General features: G+C 42.1%; 1 protein-coding gene across 3 annotated transcripts in view; it reads left to right on the plus strand.

Annotated features, from left to right (window-relative positions):
• The window catches only part of RCCD1 (RCC1 domain containing 1), a 552668-nt gene that overhangs the window by 377738 nt on the left and 156990 nt on the right, over positions 1-17940 (plus strand). For 2 of the 3 annotated variants that reach the window (XM_044078273.1, XM_044078276.1), the window contains exon 7: positions 9836-9865. The exons of the other annotated variant lie outside the window; for it this stretch is intronic. In XM_044078273.1, coding sequence (XP_043934208.1) covers positions 9836-9865 — 30 coding nt within the window. The remainder of the gene's footprint in view (positions 1-9835; positions 9866-17940) is intronic. 3 annotated transcript variants of the gene reach the window in all.

A 17940-nucleotide genomic window follows, 5' to 3' on the forward strand; every position in this document is an offset into this window, starting at 1 on the left:
GTTAAAGTGTTTACCTTATGTACACAAGGTACAAAGTTTAATTCTCACATGGGATAATTGGCTAGGCTTAAAATGTCCCACAAGGGCAGTTAGCCTAGTATGAACCTATGACATTTATCCTCCAGTATAGACAGACTAGAACAAATCCACTAAAATGTTTTTTCTAGACAAGTTAAAGCCTTAAATTCCATAACGTTATTTTGAAGGTCATAAATCATTATATACAAGGAAGCTGTTTCCCTTTTTAATGCATGCAGATGTAGTTTGTGAGTGGCTACATGCAGTTCTTTATTACTACAAGTGGAAATATGGGATGCAGTCAGTGATTATGATTTCAAAGCTAATAAACCTTTCGTAATTGTAAATTAAATTGTATTCTTAAATTGTACTTTAGACACTCTGCTGGAAAGTATTCTGATGCAGCTTGTTTGGGAACTATATTAGTAACCAAGATGGATGTGTAATTTCAGTTTTCAAGATTTCAGTAATAATGATTGCCCTCTTGTGTTCTGACATTCTTAACAAAAAGGGTAATGTACCATTCTTATGTGCAAGGGGAAATATTTGTAAAGGAAAGCAGCAGTTGCCTGATATCAGCCCCAAGTGTTGATTCAGTTTCTTCCCTTATGAAAGTGGCTCAGTTATTATATCCAAGAACAAAGTTGCACTGTACAAGTTACTTGAGATAAGTCTGAAATGAGACCGTTACATAACTCCAAAAATGAATGGTCACAACAGCATATCATTCAATTGGAACATTTTTATTGAGATTGGAGTCCTTAATACCTGTTGCTTATAGCAGTTGCCACATGGTGTTTCAGCTGCAGCACAGAAAATATTAGTGTTTTAATTATCACCGATAGTAAAGAGAGAAATAAATGTATTGTTCCTTAACATTACAGCTGCGGTATATGAACTTACTTAATAGTTTTCAGTGTTGTGTATTCACAAAAGCAGTTTATTCCATGTTAGTGATGTTTCGAGATTAAAAATTCTGCAAAACTATGATTGCAGGGTGAAGATGCACAACGACCAACTCATTGCACCTTTTGTGGGTGTTGCACCATCTTGCCAATCATCAGAATTATTTTTTGTGAGTTTTGCTGCAATTTATTCTATTGTGTTAGCCAAACGTGCACTTTTAAGGGGGAGAGTGGCCCCCTTTTCTTCATTGTAGTGTGCCATGAAACTGGTCTATATAATTTCAGGGTACAACAGGCAAGCCTCCCTTGCAAAAAAAGATGCAAGCCTCCCTTGCAAAAAAAAGATGTTTTCTTAAGGTTTTTCGGCTCACTGTTTTTGATACTTACAGCTGAAAAACATTGTTGAAGGCTTGTTGGTAAACTTCTGTGCGTTTTGTGTGTACACACACACACACACACACACACACACACACACACACACACATCATAGGAGGATACTAGGCTAATGCCCCTGGGACCCTTACAAGCCTAGCCAAGAGTATATCCCCAAAAAAAACACCTCAGTCAGCACTTGTCACCCAAGTCAATGATGGACACAGGTGGAACCTCTGGAACAAATTTGTGGTTTCCCATCCCACTCATCAAGGTTGTGCTTGAAGAGGGTCAGCAAGGTACTCTGTTTGACGTGTATGGGAAGTCTATTCCAGAGATGGGGCAGCCTCTGGGAGATGAACCTGTCTTTCCAGCAGGTTTTGTTGATGTTGCATATTAAATTCAGGCCTTTTGAGCAGGTAATACGCAAGGAGTTAGACTTACGGATGTGGAACATCTCTAGTAGGGCAGGGTCCAAGATTGCCTTGTAGGCGAGAGACAGATTGAGCAATCTATATGATAACTGAGTAGAGTGATAGTGATTTGAACCTGTCCGCATAGGACAGGTGTTGGAGGCAGTGGATTCTCTTTGTGAGGTATTTCTGTGGCCTTTCCAGTTGGTGCATATGTTTGGAGAGGTACATACCAAATGGGGTGTTATACTCCATTATTGGTCTAATGAGGAAGGAGTATAGAGAGGTAATAACCTCCTTTTTTTCTGGATGCAATCCCTTTACTTAAGAGATGAACCAAGTAAAAGGCTTTTCTGAGCAGTGCTGCTACATGATGGTTGAATGTGAGATTATCAACCTGAGTACCTAGGTCTCTCACTGCAGGTTGTGTGTTTAGGGGGTTTCCATTAATATGGTAATCAGTAGGGACCGTGTTTCTGCCGAATGGTATGATGATACATTTTTTTGCATTTAGCTTGAGGCCATGACTTTGGCATCAGTCATCAGTCATTAGTTGCTGTGAGACCCTCTTGCATTATGTTAACATTATTTGGGGAGTCAGTGACAGCAACCGACTTACAGTTGTCCTCAAACTTGGTCAGCCACAGGCCTTTCGTCTCTACCTGGACCTCTGAGAAGTAGATGCCAAACAGTAGGAGTCCCAGGGCAGATCTCTGGGGAACTCCACTAGTGACAGGTCTGCTATCTGAGGTGAAGGTGCCTATTTTGACCTTGAGGGTGCTTTCGGTGAGCCAGTTGGCCACCCACCTGATGAAATAGGGATTTACGCCAAGTTATGTTAGCTTTTCAATGATGCCCAAGTGGGGATTGTGTAAAAGGCCTTGGTCAAGTCAAGGTAAGCTGTATGGTACTGGCTTTCCCTCATCCAGGGCCTTGGTAACGGTCTCAAAAAAGTCAACCAGGTTAAAGAGGCAAGATCTGCCCTTGATGAATCTGAACTGGGTGGGGTCAAGTGCTTGGAAATTGCCTATATCCTTGTTAATGTGATCCATAATATTGCACTCCATGGCTTTACAGCTCAGACTTGTTAAGCCAATGGGGCGATAGTTTCCAGGGTCAGTAGTGGCACCACCCTTGTGCAAGGGGATGACAATGGCAGTTCTCCACTCTGCTGGAATGGAGCCTGCACTTAGGCTTTGGTTGAATAGGGTGCTCAATGGCGAAGCCAATTCGTGCTGAAGATGGTGCCAGAATACAGCCTGGGTTACTGTCAGGTCTCATGGAAGCTGTGTTCTTTGCCTTGGATAGGGCCTTTAACACTTGATCTATGGAGATGTGAAGTGCAGGACAAGCATCGGGGATGTCGAAAGGGCCTTTGAGGGGGACGGGTGGGTGAAGTTTGTGCTGAACCTATCTGCTAGCAGGTTGGCTAAGTCAACAGGATCAGTGTAAGTGATATTATTAAGTACTAATTCAGAACAAACCTGGGCTTTGCCATGGAGGTTCCTGACGTAACTGAAGAAGGCTTTGTGGATTCCCTTTGTTTCGGAAGCTAGTTTTAGTTCATAATTTGCTTTGGAGGTTTTCACTGGTGATCTAATTTGCTTGCTGAGGCTAAGGAGGGAGTTTCCCAATTTGGAATTTGTTCCATTTTACCCTTGAACAACAGTTTCTTACTTTTGTTGTAAAGCCTGTTGAGAGAGGATGTCTCCTGAACAGGTTTGCGTTTCCTTGAGGAGCAGGTTTTAGTTTTGTTGGGTATCTCTGAGTCCATGCAGTTGTACAGGTGCTTGTATACTACATTGGCGTACTGCTCAGCATAGTTGTATGCATCCTGTGATGGGGTGGTGGTGTGAAGCTACAGATACCCTTCCCTTAGGAGGTTGTAGTCAGGTTTTGAGAAGTTTTGTAGCTTGATTATGGCTTGGGAGTTGGGTGAAATAGAAACTTCGAACAAGACAGTCTGATGATCTTATCTCACCAGGGAGGAACATACTATGGGAGTGGTGCAGTGGTGGCTCATGTTGGTGGGAACCAAGTCCAGAATGTTATCTCCCCTTGTGGGGGATGAGACAAGCTGGTCTAGTGCGTTAGAATTGATGAAGTCAAGGAATCATTAAATAAGTGCATTAGTGAGCTGGTCTAGTATGTTAGAATTGATGAAGTCAAGGAATGGAGTGAGTACATTAGTGCAGGAATAGTTTACCCAGTCCATGGTGGGGTACTTGAAATCACCAAGGATCAGGGTGTTGGAGGTTCCTTGATGAAGTCAAGTAGATCCAGGTAAGAGGAGTGGGTGTCCTGAGTCGTAGAGGGGGGGTCTATAGCTGGCTATAACTTGGATGGGTGTCTTGCTAACTGTCACTTGCACCTGGAGTAGTTCCAGTGCGTCATGCTGGCAGACCAGTCTGGAGGTGTGCCTGTCCTTAACGAAGATGGACTCCACCACCCTTAGTCTTCCCGACCTTATTTTGGGGTCAGAATGTGTGGAATGAGGTATAGCCTGGAAAGGCAAGGGTGCTCTCCACAGCCCTAAACCAGGTTTCCATGACTGCACAGACAATGGCGTCTTCCAATGCATGGAGAGCTTCCAGTGACTGCATTCTCAAGTTTAGGCTCCTTTCACTGAAATGCAGTTAGTATATATGGCACTGGGTAGAGTTCTGTAGGGCAAGTAAAAGGTATATGCCCTTTTCCCCACTGTAGTGCGATCCTGGAGTTAGTATATATAGTTGGGGGGGTAGTTTGAGTAAATATTGTCTTCTAGAGAGAGTTAGTCATTGGTGTTTTGCAACTATGCATGTCTATTGTTTCAAATGTATTGTGTTGAAGTTTTTGGTAAAATACAATATAAAACAAACAAGGTGGTGGGCTGTACCCCCCACCCCCCCAACTACATATACCACTAACTCCAAGATCCCACCACAGTGGAGAACAGGGGTATACCTTTTACTTGATATACAGTACTCTACACAGTGCCGTATATACTGAGTTCAGTTCAGTGAAATAAGATTCAGTAGTTTGTGTTTTCAGCGATGTGGTCTGGTGTAAAATGTATACACACGCACACACACACATGTAAACTTCTTGCCTTAGTGGAGTTGAGATAGTGTTAATGTGGCATTTTTATTGGTTGGGTAGTTATTCACACAGACACACCATATTTGCAAAAATGTACACAAGATGTACATTGAGAAATCTGGAAGCAAGATACATAGATTTACTACCTCCTGTATGTCATTAAGATAAATCTACCTACCTACCTGTTAGATATGTACATATTTACACGCTTTTATATTAGCATAACACTACCATAACTACTGTGCTGAAAGCAGTACAGGGCCCTAGAGGGTCCAAATGTAATAAGACTAGTTTAGTAATATTGCTTAGAGTACAAATATAAATGAGATGCAGATGAGCACTAGTACATTGGAATGGATAATGAGCATAGCAGAGTTCATTAATGTTTCTGAATTGCATTGGTCATTCCTGCACACTAGCTTAGTAGCAGTGACCCACACTGTGTGTATCTCTCCCCTACATGTAGGGTTGCGCAACTCTTTTAATGTTTTGAGCTTGCAGTCTCCATCCAGTATAGCATGAACTTTGTGATTCTTTTGTAAACCCTCAGGCTGAATTATTAATCTTGTAATGCCTTACATACTGTTCATGAGGAGGCTACACAATGGCAGTTTGCTGTGTTCATTTAGCATTACTGTATAACCCCGTCCTACGGCATCTTGTGTGCAGGTTGTGAAGGTGGTCATTTTAAAGTCCTGCTTTGTATCCTTGGCATAACTGTGAATACCCCACCAGTGTTTGGCTACTCTTGCAGTGCAGGCCACACAGCCTGCTGTGCAGTATACTCTTTAGTTTGTTTATCCCCATACTGCTGCAGTGCTTCTCATATTCAGGATTCATAGCCTGCTGTGGTGGTTACCTATAGTTTGTGCCCACACCTGGCAGTGTACTGATGGTGTGCTGCTTATTTAGGGTGCAGAGCCAGCAGTGCTTTTGTGTCTCTCTTCTCCCCTAGTACTGACAACCTGTTTGTCCTTTGTGATGCACACTAGTGCTCTTTAAACCTTTGCTGGAACCCCCCCCCCCCCCGTCCACATTATTATTTAATTGCAGGACATACTGTGTCAACCTTCTTTTTACCCTGCTTGCTATCATTCAGCACTTCCCTCTTGCACAGAGATCAGGAGAGTTCACAGTGTAGGTCTCAGTAGGATTAGTTTCATAAAGTTTAAGACTCAGAGGCTGCGCCACATGTTAACCATTCTAAAGGTAAGTCCTGTGTTAAACAGCCTTCTGGTTTTTCCGTGTGCTGAGCTTGTACAACACTGAGGGCTCAAGACCATACCTATCATCTGTTTTGACATACCACGGGAGGTGTGTGAGAGGTGATTTCTCACCTTCAATCTGTAGAAGGTGTTATCCAAGGTGTAGACACCACCCGTTTTTACAGTCAGTCATCTAGAGCTTTCTGCCAGCAGCTTAATCCAAGAGAGCAGTCTTTAGAACCCCTGGTTTTACATTAAGGTTCCTGAAATTAAGTATAGTCATCCCAGTGTCTGTTTGATGACTTGCAGGGTTTGTTTGTGCAAGTTGAAGGGGGTCAAGTGGTCATCCCATGCCAGGGCTCACTGCTGAAGGAAAGTATGTCAAGCTAATGTTTGGTAACTGGTCAGAACTTGAAGCACAGGTGTACAAGAACAAACTTGGGGAGTATGTCCTGATGCCATTGCAGAGTCTGTCAGACATCTCTCACATTTGCCCTCTGCCATTGGCATATGTGATTCCAGATGCCACATGGCTGCTGCTAGTATCTGTCATGGGCCCATTGAATGCTCACCCTTCCTGTGGCAGTCAAGTTGTCCAGGAGTGCAGATGCAGCAGCCCAAGTGCAATGATAAGTGGGCACTAGACATGGCCACAATAGGCCACATATTAGATTCTCCTTCAGAAGAAACTTTGTCAAGGAACAAAAGTATTGCAACAAAGCTTTTGGGACTGATGTAGACTGTACTAGTGAAAGGAGCCATAGGGATATGCTCTACATTCATATTTTCTTAATTCTGAAGGGTGTTGAAGGTTTCCATCCCTTCTTGGACGTCAGAGATGTCATCCAGTGCATGTGGTTCTGGATGGTGATTCTTGTTGGGGGGGGGGGGGGTAGCACTGTTGCTGCAGGATTTCTGACTGCTATTGCTGGATATAATTAACCACTAACCACTTGTGGAACATTAGTGTTTAGGGCCCACACAGAGGATTTGTTTTCTCCTCTGTGCTTACTACTACCAGCATGATGTGTTACTGTTTGGGGTTTCTTCAGTATCTAGAATGTTTGTTTTATCAAGGTGTTGACCATAGTGGCTGATGAAATGTAAGAAAAGGATTTCTGTGTGTTTCCTCTACCAGGATGACTGGCCCTTGGTAGCATCATTAAGTGATTTATGAAAGCATCTTTCACTGTGCACTCATAGTTGCTTTCTTTGGGGTGATCGTAAGTTAGGAGAAGTCTTTTGTAATCGTGTCTCAAATGATTGCCTATGTATGGTTAAATCAGTGGCAGTCATTTCTCTCCAAAAAATTGCCCAGGAGACCATGTCTTTGCTTGCTTGAGTAAGGACATTGTACAGACATTAGTCTCAGACCATTCTGCAGTGTCTGGGATTAATGCCCTCCATGATCGCCACGATGACATTTCCATTGCAAAGGATGTGTTTGTTGTGGTGGACTGTGAAGTGTCAGTGGTTGCAGAACCACCACATACTTATGGATCTTCATCTTATTTTTAAGCCTGCATCACAAGACCTTGAAAAGATTCACAATTTCCTCAGCCTTCAGGTGGGCCTTTCATCCATACAGCTGAACTCACAGCCCTGATAATGGATGCTTTGTGACTAGGGTGAGAAGCATACTTTGGCTCCACCACAGTCCAAGGAACATGGAGAAGAGGGCCTCTACATCAATCGTCTGAAGAGCTGTGGGCAATAATTTTTAGATGTCTTTCCATTTCACTGTTGCAGTATTCTATACATAGGGGTCTCCTGCCAAGGTTGGCTCGACGTCTGGCCAGTATACCAAAGCCTTTAGGTTGTCTTAAGGTACGTATGCTTCCTGCATATAGCATAAGGCATAAAGGTGATGTCTGGTATAATGTCAGGCTCTCAGCTCTCCCTGGAGATGCAGGAAACTCTTCCATTAGTAATACAGGGAGTTCTGATGGTTGGGATGATAGCTGGCTCCACTTCAGGGCATGCCTTCTACCGTAGAGATTCTTATTCCACCAGATATCTTGCCTGGATTTGCATAAATGATGAATGCTGCTAGGAAGCCTTCAAGGAAGATGTACTCTGCCAAGTGGAAGATCATCTCCATTTGGGTGAAGAATTACCTAATACCAGTCCATCTGGCCAGTCCGCAGGTCATCCCGATGTAACTCTGGCACTTGTATGATTTAAGTCTGTTATTCCCTGGTCATGGTGCATGTGTCAGCTCTTTCTGCCCATTTTCACCTTATGTTCCTCTGTTGACTGGTCAGATAGTTTCCCAAAGGAGCCTTATGTTTATGTCCACCCTCCATGACATCTGAACTTTATGATTAACAGCCCTACCTAACCTTCTGGTTTAGCAGCATTGAATTTAATATATTAAAATCATGATTCCCAATGGCAACGACCTTCATTTGCAGGACCTCAGTCCCATGGACTCTTATGAGTCTGGAAGCATATATTTTCTTTTGAAATTATTTGATGCCCTTAGGGTCCAACGCATGTTTTTTTCATAGAATAGTTTCCCTGTTGTCCCTGAACCAGCTTTTTTCCTGTTTCCAGGATGGAAATGAGTAGAAACCAGAACAGGGAAAGCTCTTCACACACTGAAGATGCACCATAAGGTCAAGATTTTACTTGAACCAGTTACGTAAGTTTAAAAAGACTAGATTGATGTTTATCTCCAGTCTGAGGATGGACGGGCTGTCCTTCAGAACATTGTGCCATGAAGTCCTGCTGCTGGCTTTTGTGCACCTTCCTTCCTTCCCCCCACTATGTCTTTTCTTGGGACACTGACAGGGGGTATACTCAGACTTCCATCCATTGCAGAGGGTTGTAATGATCATGAGAGTATTCACCACATGCGTTGATTCAGAGTAGTTCTTTGTAATGTGTACTAGAAGTGACTACATATTACTTTTACATTGTGCTAAAGCAGTAAATAATAGGTATGCTGCTCTAAAACAGACTTTGTGATTTTCATATTTTAGCCTGTTTGCCAGATTTTGTGGTATCTGCAGCACACTTGCTACAAGAAAGTCTCCATACACCCATGGTGCTGCATTTCCAGAGTTTACTATTAATAGCAGAGGTATATGAACACAGCCCCTTGCACTTTGATGTGGGGTATGCATTGCCTCTCATCAAAAAAGATTTTAAAGTGTTTCATTATCTGCAGTTCTTTGTCAGAGTGCATTGAGAAGTTTGTCAGTTGTGTGACTACATTAGCTCTATAAACACCTTTAAGCAATACACTGAAACAATACATATATTATTTTAGATTAAACCATAAAGTTATGTCCAGTTTGATTCACAGAATTTATTTTTATTTATTTTTTATTCATTTATTCCTTTAACGGGGTTGATCGTCTGCCCCTGGACCAGTTTTATCCACTTCACACAACATAAACTGTTGTTCACCTCTAATGTCATTGAGCTGTTGTAATGTGGGCACTGTCAGAAACAAGGGCAGTGTCAGTCAGCATGTCAACCTGGATAACTGCCATGAAATAAACACTAGAAAGGTAACCGATACAAAATGGCAAGCCATTGTAAAAATGAGTGCAATCCTAAAGCTGGAGCACTCCTTGAATAGAGCATATTCTCAATACTGTTGCATCAGGCACATCAGTTTTAGTGTGTTGTGAAAAGTAATATATAAATAAAACTAATCAACTGGCATTTTGACTGGGATTAGTTCTTTGCCATTATGCCTGTTGAATGATGGGATAGACTCCAGCTTCCCCAACAATCCTGACTAGAATAAAATAAGTATTTGAAACTGAATGAATGTAGTACTGAACAGTGTTTGTATGGTGATCTTTTTAAAATGTTTGTCTTCTTCCAGGTGATGGAGACTTGTATACATGGGGATGGGGTAAGTATCCATTAAACAACAATGTGCTGTTCTACTGGAAATGCACTGTATTAAAAGTGCAGTGTCTATAATGTTTATATCTCACGCTGTTTAGTTGTGTTAATAGTATGCTTGAATTTCACTGTGGCACGCACGACAGATCGTTGTGCTTTGTGCGATGTTCATAACTGGTTTTGCTAAGTAATGGTTTTACTAATTTTTTGAAGTGCAGTTCTTCAAATGAAGTATTAAACCACACCGTGTCTTGTTTTTCTAACCTTCTCTGGATACTATTGTAAAATTTTAAAGTCTGGTAAAAGTAGGGCAATGTTTGAGTTTCAGAAATAAAATTGATTTCTTGGAGGCCATCTTTACCTTTGCTGTTAGATCGGCACAGCAACACTGGATAATTATGCAAGATTCTGATTTCAGGAACAGCACATACCATTTCACTGGGGACTCTGAGAATTAGAAGAGCTACTGCTACTGAGGCACTAAGTACCGAGACTCCAGCAAAGACTATTAGCTGGCAGTTTCATTATGTGGCACAACCCACTCTGGTGCCACATTCCAACTTAGATTGCATTGTAAACCTAGGTTACCACATAACCACTTTAATTCTTTCACTTGCAGGATCATCAGAAATTCTTCTGTGCCTTCAGCTGTTTTTAATTCACAAGCAAAACTTTCACTTGTGGTATCTCATTTGCTTAACATATTGACTGAATTCATAGGGGTCTTTCTACTAGAAGAATACACTCCCAAGGCACACAAGTACCTTTCTTTATCCTCCCATTAATTGATAACCATTTCTGTTCCTTCAGCTGATAGGACTTTGCTCAAAATGATCAGGTCTGTCCATTTTCTCTTTCCTGTGCCATCTGAATACCATTCACACAAAAAGCTAGACAGTACAGTTGTGTAAGTAAACCTACCATAACAGTGCTGCCATATCCTTAGGTAGATTGGTTATAGCCTGCCAAGGATATAACAGCCATCCACCTTCCAAAGCTTCAGGGCACCTTCTGTGCACCCAAACTATCAGGCAGCTCGAGATGAGCTGACTAAAAGACAAGTTTGGGCTCCAAGCCCTTCAGAACTTTCCTGCCAGCAGACAAAAGGAGGCTGAGCCCTGAAAGAACAATGCTAGGAAGTACAAAAAATAACCACACCCTGGCATAAAACACACTAAAAAATAAGGAGGGGGGGGGGTTAGAGAGAGGTAGCAGCTACTGCAGCAGTGATCATTCGAACATCTATTGTTATGGTACGTTTACTTACACAACTGTACAATGTTCATCATATTGATAACTGCTGCAATAGACCCTAGCTTACTACATTTGGGAGGTGAAAGTTGAAGAGTTCAGGAGCAAATGGAGAATGGTCCTTATAAAGCCTGATCTAAACCTAGAGAAGGAATCAAGCTTCTAGTTCTTTGTAAGCTGCAGCTTCTAGAATACTTCTAGAATCTAACCCTTTCCAAAAAGCCACATACGAAGCCAAAGTCCTGGTAGAGTGGGCCTTGACACTGCCTGGAATAAATTTGTACAAGGTTTAGGCAGCCATTTAGAAATGGTATGCTTTGACACAGGTTGTCCCTTATTACCTTCACAAGAAATGAACAATTGATCCGAAAATCTGAAATATTTAGTTCTGTCAAGATAATGCCAGAGTTGTCTGTGGACATCTAAGGTATAGAGCATCTTTTCTCCCTCATTTTTGGGTTTAGAAAAGAAAATGGGGAGATGTATAGTTCCCACTTTAGGCATAAAAGGATAGTTCTCAAAGAAACCCTATCCCTGTGGAAAATGAGATGAGAATGACTCACCATAAGAGATTACAACTCAGATATTTTTCTTGCAGAAGTCAAAGTAATTAGTAGAATTGTTTTCCATGTTAAGAACCTCGTCAGTCAGGTTATCTGGTTCAAATGGAGAATGTGTTAAGTTTTGTAACACAAAATTAAGATCCCAAGGAGGGACCACCTGTTTTCCTGGAGGCCTGTTAGGCACAACCCCTTTCAAAAAACATTTTGACATGAGAATGCATTGAAAGGGGAGGATCCATAGGCAGACTTGCTGAATTTGCTGATAAATGAACCTTGTTAGGGGAGTGAGAAAGGCCATAGGATAGTAACTCACACAAATATTGTAAAACATAGAACTAGCTCTGACGAGTGCTGGTTATGCTGTGGGCACCAACTACAAAAACCTTTTCCATTTGCTAATGTATGATTTTCTAGCAGCAGGATTTCTTGCCTCCAATAGTACCTGTTGTGGGTCATCAGTAAACGGGTGCCTAAAGGGAATTAAGACCCTATCTTCCAGGCAGTCAATTGAAGTTGATTGCTGTTGAGGTGTATAAAACACCCCTGTTCTTGTGCGGGTAGATCCAGTCTGTGAGGAAGTTTGTGGTAATTGCCCCTGACCATTTCTAAAAGGAGAGAACCACAGTTGCCTGGGTCAGAAGAGTCACCACAGTAATCTTGGAGGATTCTTTCTGAATCTTTAGAATTATCCTGATTATTAGTGGAACGGGTATAAAAGCATACAGGAACATTACTGTCCTATGAAAAGAAAAAAAGGATTTGTCATTCAGGCCTTCTTGCATGGAGTCCTGGAGCAGAATCTTGCCAGTTGATTATGCCAAGAGGAGGCAAGAAGGTCTACTTGTGGAATTCCCCACAGATGGATCAAATGTTGAAAGACCCTCTGATCTAGTTTCCATTCGTGAGGGTCTGTCCTTGTCCTGCTTGACTAGTTTGCCACACAGTTTTACTCTGACAGAATGTAGGATGCCTGCACAGTGAGAATATGCTGTGAAGCTGTATCCCAAGCTAACATGGCTAGTCTGCAAAGGGGGTACAACCTGGTTACCCCTTGCTTATTGATGTACTATATGAACCTGGCATTGTTTGTAACAACTTGAAAGAGGTCCTGGGGAAAAAAAGATGATTCATAGATCTTAGTGCCTTGATCAGGGCAAACATATCTTTTATGTTTGTGTGCTTGCATCTGTCCTTGATGCTCCACAAGCCTTGCACGTTCATCCCTCCTGAAACTACTCACCAAGTAAAGTCTGAGGCATCTGTGGTGCTTTAGAACAGGGAAGGAGAAAAGGAGACATGGATTTAGGGATATCTTTTGTCTCCACCATGTAATTTCACTTCAGACAAACCCTAGCACTGGGATCTGAAAAATGCAAGGGGTGTTGATGTTGGAACCAGAGAGACTTCAGATACCACTGTATGTGTCTCGTGGAGTAGTCTTGCAAGAGATATCATGAGACTCACAGAAGCCATTACACCCAAAATCCTGATGTATACCCGTGCAGTGACTGAGATCTTTGTGGAAAATCTAGAAATAAGTATAGATATTGCTCTATCTTCGTGTGGACAATAATCTCTGTGAACTGTGGTGTCTGGTTGACATCCCAAAAGCACAATCCTATGAAAAGGAGTAAAGAAAGACGTTTCAATGTTCTCTTGGAATCCCAGCTTGTGTAAGAGATCTCTCACCCAAGAGAGACATTCCTGAAACTTTGAAAAAGACACTGCAAAAATAAGTCATCTAAATATGGAAAAATGTGGATACTTTGTAGTCTGTAATGAGCTATAACTGGAGCTAGACAATGTGAACATTCGGCTTAGTGGATAGTCCAAAGGGTAAGGCAGAGAACTCGTATCTAGATAGACAGGTCTGTATCACTACATAGACAGCTAAAAACACTGAATTACCCTTACCTTGACACTGCTTAACTGAAAGCAGGAAATGTCAAACAGCTCTGGGCCAAAAAAAAACAAGCAAAATAAAGTGGAGGGCTTTGCCCCCCACATCCCCCCTACTTAAATATACCTACTTCGAGATCGCACTACAGTGGAGGAAACTGCAAACTCCCAACAATGGCCCAGTGATTTTTTTCCCTGGGGAAAAATTGCTGTTCTGGCCTTTTGACATTTCCTGCTTTCAGTTAAGCAGTGTTGAGGTAAGGGTGTTCCATGTTTTTAGCTGTCGGTCTTCTGATTTAGACCCTAGATAGACATAACCTTAAATGTCTGAAGTCTGGATGAAGGGGAAGTATCTTTTAAAATTAATGCTACCTGGAAATTTGAATGAGGAAGAAGAGGTGATAAGTTGTGAAGTGATACCATTTTGAATTTAGGCAATATCACAAACAGGTTTAGGGCAGAATGATCCAGAAATGGTCTCCAAGCACTTTCTTCCTTTCGAACTAAAAACATCCCCTTGACTAAAACCCCTTTCCCATCAGGGAAGGGGGAATTAGTTCTGTCACTCCCTGGGGCAGCATATGATAAAGGACAGGTGCAAAACAAGAGAGTCTGGTCTTGAGGATGAGGAATTACTTCCTGGAAAGATGGAATTTCCTCCCATTGCTATGCTGGAGTTATCCTGAAGGAACAGTATGCTAAGAGTGTTTTGGAGGTGAAAAGAGTGTCGGATAGAGTGATGTTTATGAAGCTAGAAATTGATGGTGTATTGATAAATGTTGTTAGTGTATATGCTCCACAAGTTGGATGTGCGATGTTTGAGAAAGAAACATTTTGGAATGAGTTGGATGAAGTGGTGATGACTGTACCCAAGGGTGAGAGAGTGATGATTTGAGCGGATTTAAATGGGCATGTTGGTGAAGGGAACAGATGGCATAAGGAAGTGATGGGTAGGTATGGTGTTAAGCAAAGGAATGCAGAAGGTCAGATGGTAGTGGATTTTGTAAAAAGGTTGGACATGGGCATGTTGGTGAAGGGAACAGATGGCATAAGGAAGTGATGGGTAGGTATGGTGTTAAGCAAAGGAATGCAGAAGGTCAGATGGTAGTGGATTTTGTAAAAAGGTTGGACATAGCTGTGGTGAATACATATTTTAACAAGAGGGAGGAGCATGGGGTGACATACAAGAGTGGAGGAAGATGCACACAGGTGGATTATATTTTATGTAGCAGGGCCAGTCTGAAGGAGATTGGAGACTGTAAAGTGGTGACGGGGCAAAGTGTATTTAGGCAGCACAGGATGGTGGTTTGTAGGATGATGTTGGTGATCAAGAAAAGGAGGAGGAGTGTGAGGACAGCACCAAGGATCAAATGGTGGAAATTGAAAAAGGGTAATTTGTGAGGTGGAGTTCAGGGAAGGGTTAAGACAGGCACTGGGTGACAGTGAAGAGTCATCAAATAGCTGGGTAACTACAGCTAGAAAGGTGCTTGGTATGACATCTGGACAGAGAAAGGATGACAAGGAGACATGGTGGTGGAATGAGGAAGTACAGGAGAGTATACAGAGAAAGAGGTTGGCAAAGAAGAAGTGGGATTGTCAGAGAGATGAAGAAAGTAGACAGGAGTATAAGGAGATGAGGTGCATGGCAAAGAGAGAGGTGGCAAAGGCTAAGGATAAGGCATATGAAGAGTTGTATGAAAGATTAGACACTAAGGAGGGAGAAAAGGACCTGTACCCGATTGGCTAGACAAAGGGACTGAGCTAAAGGTGAAGGTAAAGGTGATAAAGGATAGGGAAACATACTCACAAGTGAGGAGAGTGTGCTGAGCAGATGGAAAGAGTACTTTGAGGGGTTGATGAATGAAGAGAATGAGAGGGAGAGAAGGTTGGATGATGTGGGGATAGTGAATCATGAAGTGCAATGGATTAGCAAGGAGGAAGTAAGGATAGCTATGAAGAGGATGAAGAATGGAAAGGCTGTTGGTCCAGATGACATACCTGTGGAAGCATGGAGGTGTTTAGGTGAAATGGCAGTGGAGTTTTTAACCAGATTGTTTAATGAAATCTTGGAAAGTGAGAGGATGCCTGAGGAATGGAGAAAAAAGTATTTTGGTACCGATTTTTAAGAATAAGGGTGATGTGCAGAGCTGTAGTAACTACAGAGGGATTAAATTGATCAGTCATAGCATGAAGTTATGGGAAAGAGTAGTGGAAGCTAAGTTAAGAAGGGACGTGATGATTAGTGATAAGCAGTATGGTTTCATGCCGGGAAAGAGCACTACAGATGCAATGTTTGTTCTGAGAGTGTTGATGGAGAAGTACAGAGAAGGTCAGAAGGAGTTGCATTATGTTTTTGTAGACTTAGAGAAATCATATGACAGGGTGCCTAGAGAGGAGTTGTGGTATTGTATGAGGACGTCGGGAGTGTCAGAGAAGTATGTAAGAGTGGCACAGGATATGTACGAGGGTAGTGTGACAGCGGTGAGGTCTGCGGTGGGAGTGATGGATGAGTTTAAGGTGGAGGTGGGATTACATCAAGGATCAGCTCTGAGCCCTTTCTTATTTGCAGTGGTGATGGACAGGTTGACATACAAGATCAGACAGGAGTCCCCGTGGACTAGGATGTTTGCAGATGACATTGTGATCTATAGTGAGAGTAGGGAACAGGTGGAGGAGACCCTGGAGAGATGGAGATATGCTCTAGAGAAAAGAGGAATGAAGGTCAGCAGGACTAAGACAGAATATATGTGTGTGAATGAGAGGGAGGATAGAGGAATGGTGAGGATGCAAGGAGTAGAGGTGGCAAAGGTGATTGAGTCTAAATACTTGGGATCAATAGTTCAGAGTAATGGTGAATGTGGAAGAGAGGTGAAGAAGAGAGTACAGGCAGGATGGAGTGGGTGAAGAAGAGTGTCAAGAGTGATTTGTGACAGACAAGTACCAGTAAGAGTGAAAGGGAAGGACTGCAAGAGGGTAGTGAGAGCAGCTATGTTATACGGGTTGGAGACAGTGGCATTGACAAAAAGGCAGGAGTTAGAGCTGGATGTGGCAGAGTTAAAGATGTTAAGATTTGCACTGAGTGTGACGAGGGTGGACAGGATTAGGAATAAGTATATTAGTGGGTCAGCCCAGGTTGGAAGGTTTGGAGACAAAGCCAGAGAGGCAAGATTGCGTTGGTTTGGACGTGCTGAGGAGGGATGCTGAGTATATTGGGAAAAAGATGCTAAGGATGAAGCTACCAGGTAATAGGAAAAGAGGAAGGCCTAAGATAAGGTTTATGGATGTGGTGAGAGAGGACATGCAGGTGGTTGGTGCGACAGAGCAAGATGCAGAGGACAGGAAGAAATGGAAACGATGATTCGCTGTGGCGACCCCTAACGGGAACAGCCGATAAGAAGATGATGATGCTATTTGTAACCTTGCTGAATGATATTCAGAACCCAGTTGTTTGAAACTCTCTGTTGTCAGAGAAAAGTGGAGATTCAGACTTTCTGGACGAAAAAAAAGGGGCTGTCAGGGTGAAAGAGGGGGAACAATGTCTCTCAGTCTTTGACTTATTGGACTGTCCTTGGTTTTGGGAATTTCCAGAATTATTCTTGGAACTCCCTTGCTATTTCTTCTTAAACATATGTTTATCTGCATTTGTTTCTTCTTAAACATATGTTTATCTGCATCTGCACTGGGGGTCACTTATATTTTCCCCTTTCACCACACCTTTTGATCACCTCTACAGCATACGGACCAAAAACTAAATTTCTATTCAAGGAGAATTTAAAATGTAATGTTATCAGTATCTAAAAGGTTCTGAGAAAGCAGCCAGGCAAATCTCCTCAAAAACAGTACCAGTTACCATAGCCCTTGCAGAAGTAGCCACATAGTCATACACACTGTAAACAATAAATAATGAAATGAGCAACAGAAGAAATTAAATTGTTTAAAGCAGAATTTCTCCCCAAGAAGAAACTGCAGACAAATTATTCTTCATACTTTCAGACCTTAACATATGAGCTTGGCAGTTCAAAATTCTGAGAATCAGGGTTGCAGAAGCATATACTTTTTTCCCGTTCTTGACCAATAATCTTTCCATCTTTATCAGAAATAGTAGAATTGGAATTAACTAAATGCTTAGCAGCAGAATGAATAACTAAAGCTATAGCTTCTGGATCAGGTTTGGGAAGAATGTATAAAACTTAAGATTAAAAAACTTTATACATCATCTGCCTTTTTAGGGGCACCTGACTGACTGACAGGAAAATTGCAGGCAGTAACACGGACATCCATACCTCTCAACTGCCCATATTTTTGCAGAATGTCCAGACTTTTGCTTCATATTTTGGTATATGCCTCATAAAATTTTTGGCACTCTGGC

Source organism: Protopterus annectens, chromosome 7.part0 (genome assembly GCF_019279795.1).
Source record: "Protopterus annectens isolate FY-2018-M chromosome 7.part0, PAN1.0, whole genome shotgun sequence".
Taxonomy (NCBI): Eukaryota; Metazoa; Chordata; order Ceratodontiformes; family Protopteridae; genus Protopterus; species Protopterus annectens.